The sequence below is a fragment of the Carassius gibelio genome, chromosome B17 (assembly GCF_023724105.1).
Source record: "Carassius gibelio isolate Cgi1373 ecotype wild population from Czech Republic chromosome B17, carGib1.2-hapl.c, whole genome shotgun sequence".
Lineage (NCBI taxonomy): Eukaryota > Metazoa > Chordata > Actinopteri > Cypriniformes > Cyprinidae > Carassius > Carassius gibelio.
Genome location: NC_068412.1, coordinates 22832870 through 22847166, shown reverse-complemented (window position 1 = coordinate 22847166; position 14297 = coordinate 22832870). Strand labels below are relative to the sequence as shown.

At 36.5% G+C, this 14297-nt stretch overlaps 1 protein-coding gene and 1 long non-coding RNA gene across 3 annotated transcripts in view; one reads left to right on the top strand and one right to left on the bottom strand.

The window, feature by feature from the left end:
- Window positions 1-14297, top strand: part of samd4a (sterile alpha motif domain containing 4A) — a 40778-nt gene that overhangs the window by 16988 nt on the left and 9493 nt on the right. Inside the window, exons 3-10 of one of the 2 annotated variants that reach the window (XM_052580770.1) lie at window positions 3539-4060; window positions 7565-7819; window positions 7978-8087; window positions 9198-9284; window positions 9935-10166; window positions 10444-10529; window positions 11305-11417; window positions 13476-13671. In XM_052580770.1, coding sequence (XP_052436730.1) covers window positions 3539-4060; window positions 7565-7819; window positions 7978-8087; window positions 9198-9284; window positions 9935-10166; window positions 10444-10529; window positions 11305-11417; window positions 13476-13671 — 1601 coding nt within the window. Of the gene's footprint in view, window positions 1-3538; window positions 4061-7564; window positions 7820-7977; window positions 8088-9197; window positions 9285-9934; window positions 10167-10443; window positions 10530-11304; window positions 11418-13472; window positions 13672-14297 lie in introns of both variants that reach the window. The other variant, XM_052580769.1, reaches the window with a different exon arrangement.
- LOC127976384 (uncharacterized) lies at window positions 7794-14131 on the bottom strand. Its single transcript, XR_008157774.1, has 3 exons — window positions 13761-14131; window positions 11289-13653; window positions 7794-8112 (listed from the first exon to the last, which is right to left on the bottom strand). It is a non-coding gene; the product is annotated as an uncharacterized LOC127976384 (long non-coding RNA).

The following is a 14297-nucleotide window of genomic DNA, read 5'->3' as shown; positions in this document are numbered from 1 at the left end:
GAGAGAGAGAGATAGATAGATGGATAGATGGATATAGATGGCCTTTAAAGTCATGTAATGCTCACTTGAATTAATCTTAAAAATGATAATAAGAATTTAATAACACTTCTAAATTATAGTGATGTGATGCCTAAAAGAAATTCTAGCAAATCATGTAAAAACAGTTTATTGTAGTGTTTTTGTTTGTTTGTTTATTTGTTTTCTTTTTTTAGTATTTAATTTTATTCAGAAACAGTATTCTTTAATAAAAAAAGATAAAAGATATAAGATTTTTTTTTTTTAAACTACACAATAAATTAGATATGTTGCCTTGTCAATTAACTAAAATAAGTTTAGGTTGTAGTCTTAAAATGAATAAAACTGATATAACAATAAATGTAAACTATAAAGTAATATTTCTTAAGATCAACAATTATTAATAATGACAAAAGCACATAACATGAAAAATGATAAATGAAATCTGAAAATATAAAATGAAACACTAAAACAAAATGATATTATATTTTGTAAATAATAATAAAATAACACTTTAGTTGTGATAATATAGAATTTTAATATCTGGTTGTTAATCAGTCAGTTTAATACTGTTGCATCTCAAAATGAGTTTTGCTATGTTCATAAATTTGTCAGAACTAAATGCAAGTACACAAAAAAGTGTGTCACTGTCAGTAAAATGTGATTTACATGCGTGGCTGACACGTTTTTTTTTTTTTTTTTTTTTTTTCAATATCTGGTGGGCCTGTTCTCGCAAAACATCAGATGTAGGATTCAGCGATGCATGGGGAAGGGATAGTGTGAGAAAGGTCCGATGTCTGCGATCGGATCCTGAAGGAAGTGAACGGGGGGATGGTGGCAGAGGAAGTCAGAATTCTTGAGATGAGTAAGCTGCATTGTTTTAGCAGCAGCACTCCCTCTATATCCAGCTGGATGGGTGGAGCGAAGCAAGAAGAACTGTGTAATGATGGAGGAGCTGGCAACCGCTGAGGTAGAGCAGGACGCTGGCCAAGTTGAATGCTGGGCTCTAATTTTAGTAGAGGAGTGTTGCTGAGGGTCATGAGGACTTTATTACCAGATAAACTCATCACAACCTTTGGCAAAGCACACTCTGAACCGTGCTGAGTGGTGACACATAGTGGTGGACGTGTGACCTTCTCTCATCACTCATTGGATGTAATTTAGGAAGAATTCTCGTGTTTCCGACGAAGCACTTTAATCCAATTTGGGTTTTTGAAACTTTCCCTTACATATTTCTTCACATCTTGTAAACGTTAAACATCCCTGTAAAGGAATAGTTCACTCAAAAATGAAAATTGACTCGCCCTCAGTCTGTCCAAGATGTAGATACGTTTGTTTCTGTATCATAACAGATTTGAAGAAATTTAGCATTCCATCACTTCCTCGCCAGTGAATCCTCTGTCGTGAATGGGTGCCGTCAGAATGAGAGTCCAAACGGCTGATTAAAAACATGTTTTTAAATAAACAAATCCATCATTAATGCGTTTTAACTTTAAACTGTGAAAAACCAGTGAAAAAATCCATCCCCTGTTGGTTTGAACTGTTTTCACTTTTAAACAGTACTTCATCTGTGCATATTATTTCTCTCCTGATTCAGGTGAGATGACTTTTTTTTATACCGGAGAAACCAATATTATGGATAGAAGACTTTTATTTTGAAGAGAAGCAATGGTTTGAAGTTAAAAACACTTTGAGTTGGTTAATTGCAAAACAACTTTTCACTTCACAAGATGTTAATTGGTGGACTTGAGTCATGTTGATTACTTGTGGATTACTCTGATGTTTTTATCAGCTGTGTGGACTTTCATTCTGACGGCACCCATTCACTGCAGAAGGATCCATTGGTGAATAAGTGATGTAATGCTATATTTCTCCAAATCTTTTCTGATGAAAAAACAAAGTCATCTACATCTTGGATGACTGGAGAATGAAACCGTTTTCTGCAAACTGTAAATTTTTGGGTAAACTATTCCTTTAACACCACATGTTTTAAAATGGTTTGTGATTGTAGTTGCACAAACATGGTTTTAATTAGTACTTACTGAGGATATGAACTTGATCAAGTGTACACTATTTTATTTCGCTTTGTAATAATTGGATGTTGATTTAAACTCTGGGCAAGTAACTGAAAAGTTGAGGGTTTGAATAGCCTTATAGATAAAGGACCACCAGGGGGTGTGAACTGGGTTTGTCTGCTTGCCCTCTAGAATCCCGGAGGCCCATCAGTAAAAATGGAAGTGCCTGAAAAAGACCCCCAGAGAGACACTTAATCATCAGTCCACAGTCGTCCTCAAGTCTAAGCGTCTGTCTTTAGCATGACACTGGTATGAGGTCTAAACAAGCATAGCTTCATGCTAAACATGACAGAAGACCGCTGAAACATCTCTACTCGTACACACACTGATGAAACATTTATGATCCTGTTTTATTAATACTACAATCATTTTAAACTGCAAAACATTTCTGTTGATCTAAGGGTAACGTTTATTTTCTATATTTGTATACTGGTGAACACGTCAAGGTCAAATTTTATCCCAAAATCAAAAGAAAAGGACACTTAATACATTTTTATTCAACATTTTAGTTGTTTATTTTAATATTGTCAACATTAAAAGCAGGACAGAGCATACTACAATGATGTATACCGATTTTATCATATATTATTTTTGCATATGCGGTTGAGAAATACATTTTTGTAATGAAAAAGAAAATACTCCTAAAAATTATCTATTTCTTTAGGAAAACAATATCTTAATTTTGATTTTTGGATGTAATAGAACTGGACATGTTGTTGACCGCTTTCATGAGATTATGATCATGTATCATTAGGCCTACAAAAAGATGTTTTTGGATCCCACTTGTGCCTCCATGTCCAAAGTAAAGACAGACCCAGAGAATAAATGAGTCCTAGACGTGATCTAGAGGTTCACTCTGTGGCCAGCGTTCTCTATTATTGGTGGTGGACAAAGCCTCTGCCGTGACCCCAAAGTATCTATAGTTCCTATGGTTCATTTCTGAGGCGTGTCACAATAGGTTGCATGACCCTGGTTATGAATAGTGTCCTCACCAAATGCTTAAAATGCAGAAGTTATTTTCAAGGAAGAGTAAAAACAGGGATGACCTGTCCATGTTATTTCATCCAGGCATATATCACTTTGTACCTTCCATACATTGCAATAAACAATATCTATCCCATGTTAAACTCATTTTATTTTATTTCAATGTGCCCTTTTCTGAGAACTTATGCTGAAATTACAATTCTATTTATTTAATTTTATTGTATTTTATTAAGGTTATAAATTCCATTTATTTTAGTATATTATTTTATTTTAAGGTGACCTTTTCTGTGAAAATGTGCTGAACTTTTATTTTATTTTATTTTATTTTAAGATGTTCTTTCTGTAAATGTATGCACAAACAAAAAATATATTTTGAATTATAATAATTTATTTATTTATTTAGGATGCTCTTTTCCGTAAACTTCCCTGTTAAAATGTTTATTCTTCTTTTTCTTATTTTGCAGTGGTGATCAGTCATTGGCAGAGTGAGCCGAAAGAACGGGTCATCTCTCTGGTTCTGACCCACCTGCCTCTCCTCAAACCGGGCAACGTTGAGGCCAAGGTGGAGTACATGAGTCTCCTGCCGAAGATCTTGGGCCACACCATCGAACATGGCCGGCACTTAGAGGAAAGCAGGCAGCTTCTGTCCTACGCCCTCATCCACCCCGCAACCTCCCTCGAAGACCGGGGGAACCTTGCCCTCTGGCTCAACCACCTGGAAGAGCGGGCGGCTGCCCGAGGAGCCGGAGACTCCCTTGAGCGCGTTTCTTCATCTCACCATGGGCAGCCTCCGCACCTCTACCCCCACCACCAGCGCTACGGGTCTGACGACCGTCTCAACGGCTGGCAGGGCTCGAGGGACTCTGGGCTGGGAAGTTGGCAGCAGCAGCAACAGAGCTGTGAAAACGGGCACCTCTCACTGTACCCATCATCCTCCATGCCCTCCACTATCAACGCTGTAGGTACAGGAAGTGGGACCAATACAAGTGAGTGAGCTATTCTACACATTCGGCTTAACGTGGGACGCCGTCTGTCTCCCATTGCTTAGTCTGTCCATAACCACAGGTGTTTCATATAAGCTAGCTGCTATTTTGTCTATTGCGTCTTTGGCAAGTGCGATTAAAACAGCTGCAGATCCAGATTAGCAAGATGTCAAGTCTTTCAACGTTGATATTATTATGACCCTCTCAAATCCCCACTCATTTCCTCCTGGACAGTTCAGATGTTGTACTAATGACTTGAAGTTTATCTTTCAGATGTAGGAGCATTCAGAAGTACGATAGCCCATGAAACGAGGGGAAAAACGTGTATATACAGCACTACTGTGCTGTGGGTGTAACAAAGATATTCAGATTGAACATATCTGTGGTCAGAGCATGATATTTCCAGCTAAGAATGCAAGGGTCTTTTTTTCTGATGAAGGAGACAGCTGAGGATATAAATAAGGGCACATTTAAAGCACTGCTCCACCAGATCCTCTTTATTTTTGACTACTTAGAAAACTTAACAGCACAAAGGACTGGTCTCACAGCTCACCTCCAGCAGCCTCAGGATGTAGGCTTTAAAAGTATTATCTTATCTGTCCACTGGACAAATAGTGCGGTCCCGTTTTTACTCATTGTGTTAAATGGTTTAGGGAAACCCTCTGTTTCATGTAAACTAAGGTTGCATGGATACAGATTCACAAGCTTTCTTTTGTGTTTATTTGTAATTTGGATTTGATACAACTCTGAATTGTTTGGGAATTTACAAAAAATAAATAAATAAATAAAAATTGCATGCCCAAAAAACTACCTTCCAACATGATAAAAATTAACAACATGGCCTACACGAGTAATCAGTGGAACCAAAAACTCCACTGACATTGCATTTCCTTTGTAAACCTGTGATGTAATTTAACTCTTATGTAATTAAATCTACTAATTTACATAAAAAAAAATTACTAAAGCACATGACAAAATTACTAAAAAGTACACATATTAAACTTAATAATACTTTAATAGTATATAAGTAATACTAAATCATCACCGGTGTAAACAATAAAAAATACATTATTTTAACAATACAAAATGTAATTGTTTTGTTGTAAAATGATCTCATCGATAGCAATAATTTTTCCTCCATTTCTATCTCAAAGCCTGTGAGAAAAGCATGGATATAGTGGATTGTAAGCACTGATGAATGAATGTATTACATTTCTTCTATTTAAAATAATAGTAGGTGGTATATATCATTTTAAAATAATTTATCCAAATTAAATACTATAAATTATAATCTTCTTACAATAAATTTTATAAAGTTGGCTTCATTATTCATATTCATAATTTTTGGTCCATGTAGGGAATCAGGTGGACGGTGAAACTGGCGCTAGCTTCTTTATTTAAATGTTTTTGTTTAATTAATTAATAATGTAAATATATTATTAATACTTTATATTAAAGGATTCAGTTAATTGTAATTTTGCTCCATTCATGGTATAAGATCAACAAAGTGAAACGGGTGTAAATTTACTTCTTTCCAAAAAACCTTTAATCATGATTGCTAAGACAATAAAAAACATGTTTGTCTCCTTGACAGAGGAGAATAAAATCTAATAATATATAAGACCATCTTTGACATTTTTTCCACATGCTCACCAATGAACACTTGTAAATTGAATTAGAACAGCATCCTGTGTCCTTCTTTCTTTGCCCACACAAACACCCTCTCACCTCCCCAACTAAGCACCACATACCATCCCAGCTCTTCCCTTGTAAGGTATCCTTTGTGAGGGTTTGTATTTAGGGAAAATGGCTAATATTTAGGGACTGGAACTTGTAATGTTAGCTGGGCACCTATTTTAAACTAGCCCGCGAAGATCTATACATAGTCCAAACATTTACAGCCGCATATAGGAGGAGAGAACGCTCTCCACTCGGCCCATAACGTATCTTCTCCATCTCATTCTCTGTTTGTTTCCTCTTTCCCCTCATCCGTGACGAGGTTGAATGCTCCAGAAGAGGAAGACAGACTCACCTGTTTAGTAGGTGAAATGGAAAAGACTCGCAGCTTGTTTGGTTTGCCAGGTTTTCCCCCATTAGTGGAAAGAAATAAACTTGTGTTTGTTGTGCTGGCTAAAGCAGTTTAGAGCTACAGAAGCTGTTAGTCAGACTAGAGTCAGATGTTTGCCATGTAAGTTGTTACAAATTCCAACCACACACGAGTCTGCTTGAACATGTGGGTCTGGGGTACAGTTCACATATATATATATATATATATATATATATATATATATATATATATATATATATATATATATGTGCTTGTAATTTGGGATTTGGAACTAGGAACTTTAATTCAGAACTGGTTCTAAATCTTCAAGACTCTTGAGTGTTTCTTTTTAAGTGTTCCTTGTAGTGAATCAAACCTTACTGTGCAGCTTTAGTAGTGTAGTCTGATTCACAAATAAATGACTCTAACGAATCAGCTTAGTCAGATCCCAAACAAGTGAGTCTGTTCTAGTCAGTGAACCAAAAAAAATGCAGTTACTGACTGCATTTTCATATGACAACATATTAAAGTTACATTTTGTGTTGTAAAAAATGGCTGAATTAATAAACTAAATACTTTTTTACTTTTAACTCTTAAGAAAATTTGTTGACTAAATTAAAATAAACTCAATCTGAAGTTCAAAATGAGTAAAACTACAACCGACATAAATGTAAATGAAAGCTATATATATATATATATATATATATATATATATATATATATATATATTTATTTATTTATTTATTTATTTATTTAAACAAATAAAACTGACCTGAAAATTGAAATGAAGTCAACTCAAAACATTAAGTAGTATAATATTTTTTAAATAATACGAAAATAACAGTAATATAAACACAGATAGATAGATAGATAGATAGATAGATAGATAGATAGATAGATAGATAGATAGATAGATAGATAGATAGATAGATAGATGTTTATATCTCATCATTCGGCAATTATTATTTGCTCAAAGTTATAAAATCGTTAATAGAACAAGTGTATTCGTATATCACTAATTGATTAATGTAATACATTTCTTATATTTAAAATAAGAGCTGCATGCTGTGCAGTGACACTCAGATATGGAGTAGATGGTATGTTAAACAGTATAACATTTTGAATTCGTTATTATTTGTTATTCAAAATAGCCCTGGAATATGAAATCATATCCCGTTGCTCATATTCATTGCAGTCCAAAATAATTCCACATGCTTAAAGTCTAGCGTGACCGCACCTCTACTACTCGACCCCCTGATTGTCCACACTGACTAGACAGAAAATAGTATGTTTTAAAAAGTTCACCCATATGTCTGCTTAGTGACAACAGAGCTACGAATCGTAGCTTGTAAATTTAAATCTTTTGACGGAGGTTTCCAGAAATATAACAGTCCTGACTTGTTTGTGTTTATGAGGATCCCTGTGACCCGGTCTCATGGTGCATGTCTCCTTTCTCACAGTTCTGTCGGGTGGACAGCACAGTCCTCTGCGGCGCTCAGTGTCTCTGACCCCTCCGATGAGCGGCGGATCTAACCAGCCTCTGGGGCACGGATGGCTCTCCCAGGAGGACCTGCGTCCCCGCGGGCCGGCCCCCGACCACGCGCCCATCTCTCCTCAGAGCAGTGTGGCGTCCTCGGGCAGCGGGGGCAGCGAGCACCTGGAGGAACACGCTGCTGGCCGAAGTACATTCCATGAGGAGGGCAGCGGGATGAGGGGTGAGCCACAGAAGTGTTCTTGTAGACTAAACAGATCTTGAAAATAATGAATTGGTCTAATTAGTAATGATGAGCCCAGGGCTTTAAAAACTAGGTCACTTACGAGAAAAATGATCCTGCATTGCTTTTCATCTGAAACAATGTGATGTCACTCTCAGATGTGCCGGCATGGCTGAAGAGTCTGCGCCTCCATAAGTACGCTGGGCTCTTCTCCACCATGACCTTTGATGAGATGATGTCACTGACGGAGCAGCAGCTGGAAGCTCAGGTCGGTGTTTTGATACGATTTGTTGCTAGGATGCAAAAGTGACTCTCTTACTCAATAGTTTTGTCTTGTGTTCCAGTATAAATAAATACGATTTTACATTTGAAGAAATTTTTCAAGATGGTTTTACAAGCTTATGTAAGACAACAAGTCTTGTATTTAGAGAAAACAATTCAAATTTAAGGTGTTTGTGATTTTTAAAACATGCAAAAAAAACACATGATTTCCCTTTTGTATTGCATTTATATTTCTCACCCCATTTGACACCCCATTTTTAATCCGTTTGAAAAGACATGATGTTTCCATGACATCATTTTTAGTCAATTGTAGATATATAATTGTAAATCATGGCGGAGACTTAATAAAAACAAGAGTATGAATTAATAAAACATAATAGTGTAACACTTTTATTTTACAGTGTCCTTGTTACATGTACTTACTATTATAACAACAATAAATTATGCATAGTTACATGCAATAAGTTAATTAGTATTTCTCAGTACTTAAATATATTATAACTCTGTAAAATGTGTAACTATAATTCTTAATTTGCTCACTTGTCTTAGTTAAATCATGTCTTGGCAAAGCTCAGTCAAAAATACTGATGAAGAAAATCAGTTTTGCAGATCTCCAATGTAAAAATGATTAAAGCAAGTAATATTTCCGGAGAGGTTCGAGCATGTACAAGATACAGACGTGCTTGTGAGAGTTTGAGCCAATCGAAAGACTCAGTTACTCAATGGCTCATCTAGCTATTTATGTGATGCAGAGGTTGAAAATCAATCACAGTGTCTTGATTTTAGCAAATAATTTGTGCATACAACTACGTATAGCCTGCTGTGTTTTTGATACTGCTACAGGTCATTTCTGACAAATAACGTCATTTTGGTGACTGTTACTTGTGGAATAATGCACACAGGGCCTCATTGGGTGTTTTTATGTGTGAAATGTGGCTATTATTGTAGGGGAATTGTATATATTGTTTCCATCATGTATACATACATAGATTTTTTAATTGTAAATATTGCAGCAGCTTTGCATAGTATGAGATCTGTTGTTATGTCACACAGCATGTAAAAATTTATTTTTAAATCTTGTTTTTCTCTGATATAGCAAGTCACCAAAGGGGCACGGCACAAGATCATCATCAGTATTCAGAAGCTGAAAGACAGACAAAACGTGCTACGCTGTTTGGAGAAGGTCAGAGACTCTCTTTCCCCATCTCAGTTTATTTCAACACATAGTCTTTGTTTTTGTGAACAGTCCTATTCATCTCAAATTTGCAGTCATTCACATTGTGGATACTTTTTCACTGTTTCAGATTTGGGTTTGAACCTTTAACCTTTCAGTTTCCAGCCTTGATCTTTAACCGCAGTGCCACACTTACTCTGAAGCTCAGCCATTATCATTTTCACATGCAATTTGTATTAATTATTTAATGTCCTCTATTTAATTCAAGGACACAATATTTGAAACAACAAGAGACAGGAAGGAGCCAGATGTCTAATTTCAGAGCAGCCTTTTCATCTCGATGCATTTGTAGCCTCAGAAATCAGACACCTCCTCCTGATAGCTGGATCCATTTAAAGTTTTAATGTCCCGCATGTGTCGGCCCTGTTAAGAGTCGCACCGTGCGACGGGGAAACAAACATGCTCGTATTTCTGGTAGACCTTTATTATGTCCTCACATGTCATTTTCCGCCTCATTACAAGTCTGAAATATCCCGACACCTGACAGTTGCCGGTATTGAATTTATGGAAGCGTCCAAAATAATGCCGCGCCGCAACCTTGAATTTAAGAGCTACGCTCGCATCCATACGTTTGTCATCTCTCTCTCTCTCTCGTTCAGGACATTTTGGAGGGAGGGAATCTACGTGCTCCTTTGCTGGAGCTCCACCAGATCATCCAGACGCCTATTAAAGCCTGCAGCACAGAGGAGTCTTCACAGCGCCACCTGCTGAGCGCTGAGGGGAAGAGCAGCATCGCCACTTCCCACCTGGCTGGAGGAGAGACGGAGGGCAGCTCCACGTTCATAGCTGAGGGAGACATCCCCGCTCAGTTCACTCGCGTCATGGGCAAAGGTTCATATGTAGTTCTTCTCGTCATCTAAGAGTCATTTGAGGAATGTTTAGTTCATCACTTTCCATAACTTTATCTTGCCGCAGACAAAAAAAATGGGTCAGAAGATGTTAGACAGAGATTATGTAATTTACTTCCTTTAGCTCTTGCTGAGTTTTTCATAACTATACAAGATTAAAAGTCATACTGAACTAATATAGTTCAGTTTGGCATAGCGTAATCAGTTTTTTTTATTTTTATAAATATGTGACTTTAACTCTTTCTGTGTTTTTGTGACAGTTTGCACACAGCTCCTTGTCTCAGGGTCGGATGAGGAGAACATCAGTTCCTACTTACAGCTTATTGATAAGTGCCTTATCCATGACGTGAGTGTTCATCAGCTTGAAGTATCTTTTAATTCATTTCTTATTACATGAAGGTTCTTTGTCTTATTGCGAAAAGTTAATTCACTTTTTATAATTCCCATGGAATACAATCATGTCCTTACTTGCTGAATATCCTGTTCCACTCAGAAAAGTGTCAAATGATGGAAGTAAAATGGTTAGTGAACCAGTGTTATTGTTAACCACAACTAATACTATTTTAAATAATTTTTCAGTAAAGTAAAATTGTCGAAACATTAAATTTATTAAAACTAAAGCATAAATAAAGCTAAATGGAAATATTAAAAATCAAAGCACAAGAAAAAAAACTTAAAAGTGATAATATAAAAATAACATAGTATTCAAAATATTAATAAATACTATTATTATAAATGTACTATATATATATATATATATATACATAATCCATCTTCTTATCAGGAAGACTCCAGATTTTTAAGAGAGTCTCTGAGAAATTAAACTTAAAATTCACTAAACATTCATTTGATTTCATGAGGTTTAAGGCATTTGTTAGGTGCTTTTATCCAAATCAAAGTACAAAAAGTGTTTTAGTTTCTCATGTGAGACTGTTGAGATCAGCAGATGGCGAGCATACAGTTCTCTTTTCTGGTTTGTATTATCCTTATTATTGAAACTTCTGAAAAAATGACATACTAAATTTAAGAATAAGCAGACATGGCCCCATTAGGCAAAGTTCTGGAGTGTCCAGGTGTTTGGTGTGAATCATGTTGAGTCTCTCACCGTTGTGATGTCACAGGCCTTCACAGAGACGCAGAAGAAGAGGTTGTTGTCTTGGAAGCAGCAGGTGCAGGTGCAGTTCCGCTCAATTTCACGGAGAACTCTCCTGGACCTAACAGGACAGAGGAGGAGGTAAAATGAATTCTGGAGGTCATGGTTAGAACCAAAGCACAATTTAACCTCCTAATTCTGTTTCAATTCTGTCGAGGTTATCCCATGATGAGGCTATAAATGAAATTCCAAATTTACATAATATTTTTGGGTCAATATTATTGAAGCGTTAACCCCGTTTAACCTATAAAAAAAACTATTTAAAAAAAATCCATTGTTATCCATTAGATTCTATTTGTGGTTAGTTTGACATCAACCAAAACATTTTGAAAACATGAATTAAAAATAAAAAAAATAAAAAAATGGTGCTTTTACATCCATCACATTATTTTAGCTTGTGAAAATCTAGTGCATTTATTGATGTTTAAATACCTACCTGAGATATTATGGAGAACTTTTAAAACATGATTATGAAATTATCCATTTTTATGAAATTAGGAAAACTCAAACAAACTCTAATTCTTCAAATTACTATATGACATTCTGGAGTACTTGATTTTGATTGGTCAATATTTGTACTTTGTGTGAAGACCAGAAATCTATAACTCTATATTCAGCTAAAAATGTACAGTATTTCATCAATTTAGTTTGGTACTTAGATGTGCATTGAGTTGTATAATGTGCAGTCAGATAAACATTATTTCAAAATAAATTGCTATTGTAAAAATGGCATTTGACTCTATGTTATTGTTCATATATTTCTAAATGATTAAGTAAAATTAAGTGGAAGTAATTTGCTATGACAGCTGTCATCTGATTAGCAGAGCAGTGTTTCCCGACAAAACCTGGTTTGTTGCTTTAGTTTAGCGAATTACGTCATGCTGTGAACGGACATTAGCCCAGAACAGTCATTTTGAGGTTTACTCTGTCAGATACGTTGATTGATTCAGTGCAGAATTATTGCCATCTGTGTTTTTATTTATTGGACTAATACTTTAATGATGATCAAAAACCACAGACCACACAGATGTGTTTAGGACCATGAGTCACGGTTTGCCGTCACTCCCTACTGGATTACATCACCGCCCGAAAATAGAGCATATGGCACTCAACAAGAATCTCCTATTTTATGGTTCAGTATGAGGCATTATGGACTTCTACATCAGTGGTTCTTTTCCGCAAACTTTTTAACTTTAAATTCCCCCATTGTCAAAGTAAATACAAAAATGCCCTCCTTCATAGACTCAATCATACCAAAAAACCATGAGTCTGTTAGATATTATGGCTGTAAACTATATGTTTGTATGTGTTTGTGTGTGTGCATATATGCACACACACACACACACACAGCAGGTAAACTAAGTACTGAATACGTCATCATTTGTCTTAGTAAATATTTAAAGGTGCTGATGACATGAAACTTCTTATTTTCTATTGGATTCAAGTCAGGTGATTGGCTGAGCCATTCTAGCAGCTTAATTTTCTTTCTCTGAAACCAATTGAGAGTTTCCTTGGCTGTGATTGGGTTCATTGTCTTGCTGAAATCTCCACCCGTGTGTCATCTTCCTCATCCTGGTACTGTAGGTATTTGGACTGATCCAGCTAATATTATTTTCCCCTCACAAGGGGCAGGATTGCTTTCGAATTACTGATAGATTTCAGCTTGTGTCATGGTCTTCCATGCCTTTTTGCACCTCCCTTTCTTCATGTGTTCAGTACTTTTTTCCTGTGTCATTCCAGTTTATTACACAGAACTTAATTTCTGAACTTGTTTGTTTTTATTTTTCTTTGCATGAATGGATTACTTGGGTTGTTACCAACATCTGGTGAAAATTGCAAGTCAACAGCACCTTTAGAAATAGATTTTCTGAGAAAAATGATGAATAATACTTATTTTACCCGCTGTATATAATTAATCACATTATAAAATAATTATGTATAAAAATTATGTAATTTATTCTCCATGTATATTATACTGTACTATATTTCAATATATAAATAAGATTTATTTAATTTATATAATTTATTAATCAAAATACATTTGATTCAAATTTGTACAAGTGTTAAAGTTGCTTTCTTTTTTTATAATAGCATCATGACACTGTCTGATTTTTGTATTTTTTTCTTTCATTTCAGCAGTCGTTACGGTCAGTCCAACTCCCTCCCAACCACGGGATGCGTAGGCAGCGGCATTCCCACACGGAGGACCTTGCGCCAGTATCAGATGCGGAGTTTGCCTGGTGTCAGACCCATCCTTTTGGGTACCACCGGTCTGTTCGGACCAACTCCCCGAAGTGGCAGCAGCACCCCTACGGTCCTGAAGCAGGGAAGACAGGTCTGTCATTTCACAAATGTGCCCTAGTGCCTTCACGGTAGCTTCCAACAACACCCAACCCTAAGCGTCAATGACTTTATTACCCTTACCAGCTCTAGTTTTTGAAGTGTAAAGGAGCTAGAGGCAATTTACAGCATTCCAGAAATCCTCCATCACTGTCGAATGGAACAACTGAGCATCGGGTTTTGGAAGCGCGGTGATAACCTGGCATTCTTGCGTGTCTGCTCGAACATTTTTCTAGGCACGCTTATAATGAGAGGAAGTTCCATCTGCCTCCCTGGTTCAGAGTCTGTGGATGGTGGGGTTAGGTGCGCGAAACAGCCGATGAGTCATATGTGGGGAGAAGTGTGACTGGAGGGAGGAGAGAGAAGAAGAGGAGAGAAAGAAAGAGAGAGTGAGAGAGAGGGAGCTAGTCAGAGGCAGTGAGAACAGTGCACAGGCATTTCCTGTTTTTCCCTGCTCGCCTGTACGGGAGGGCCAGGAAAGGGGGAGAGGGAGTCAAATGAAGGGAGTGAGAGAGAGAGAGAGAGACTGAATGAAAGTCGGATACGCAGGTTAGAAGAACATATATATTCACATCAGATCACTACATTAATGGAAGAATTGTAATAAATGATCAGTTGTCC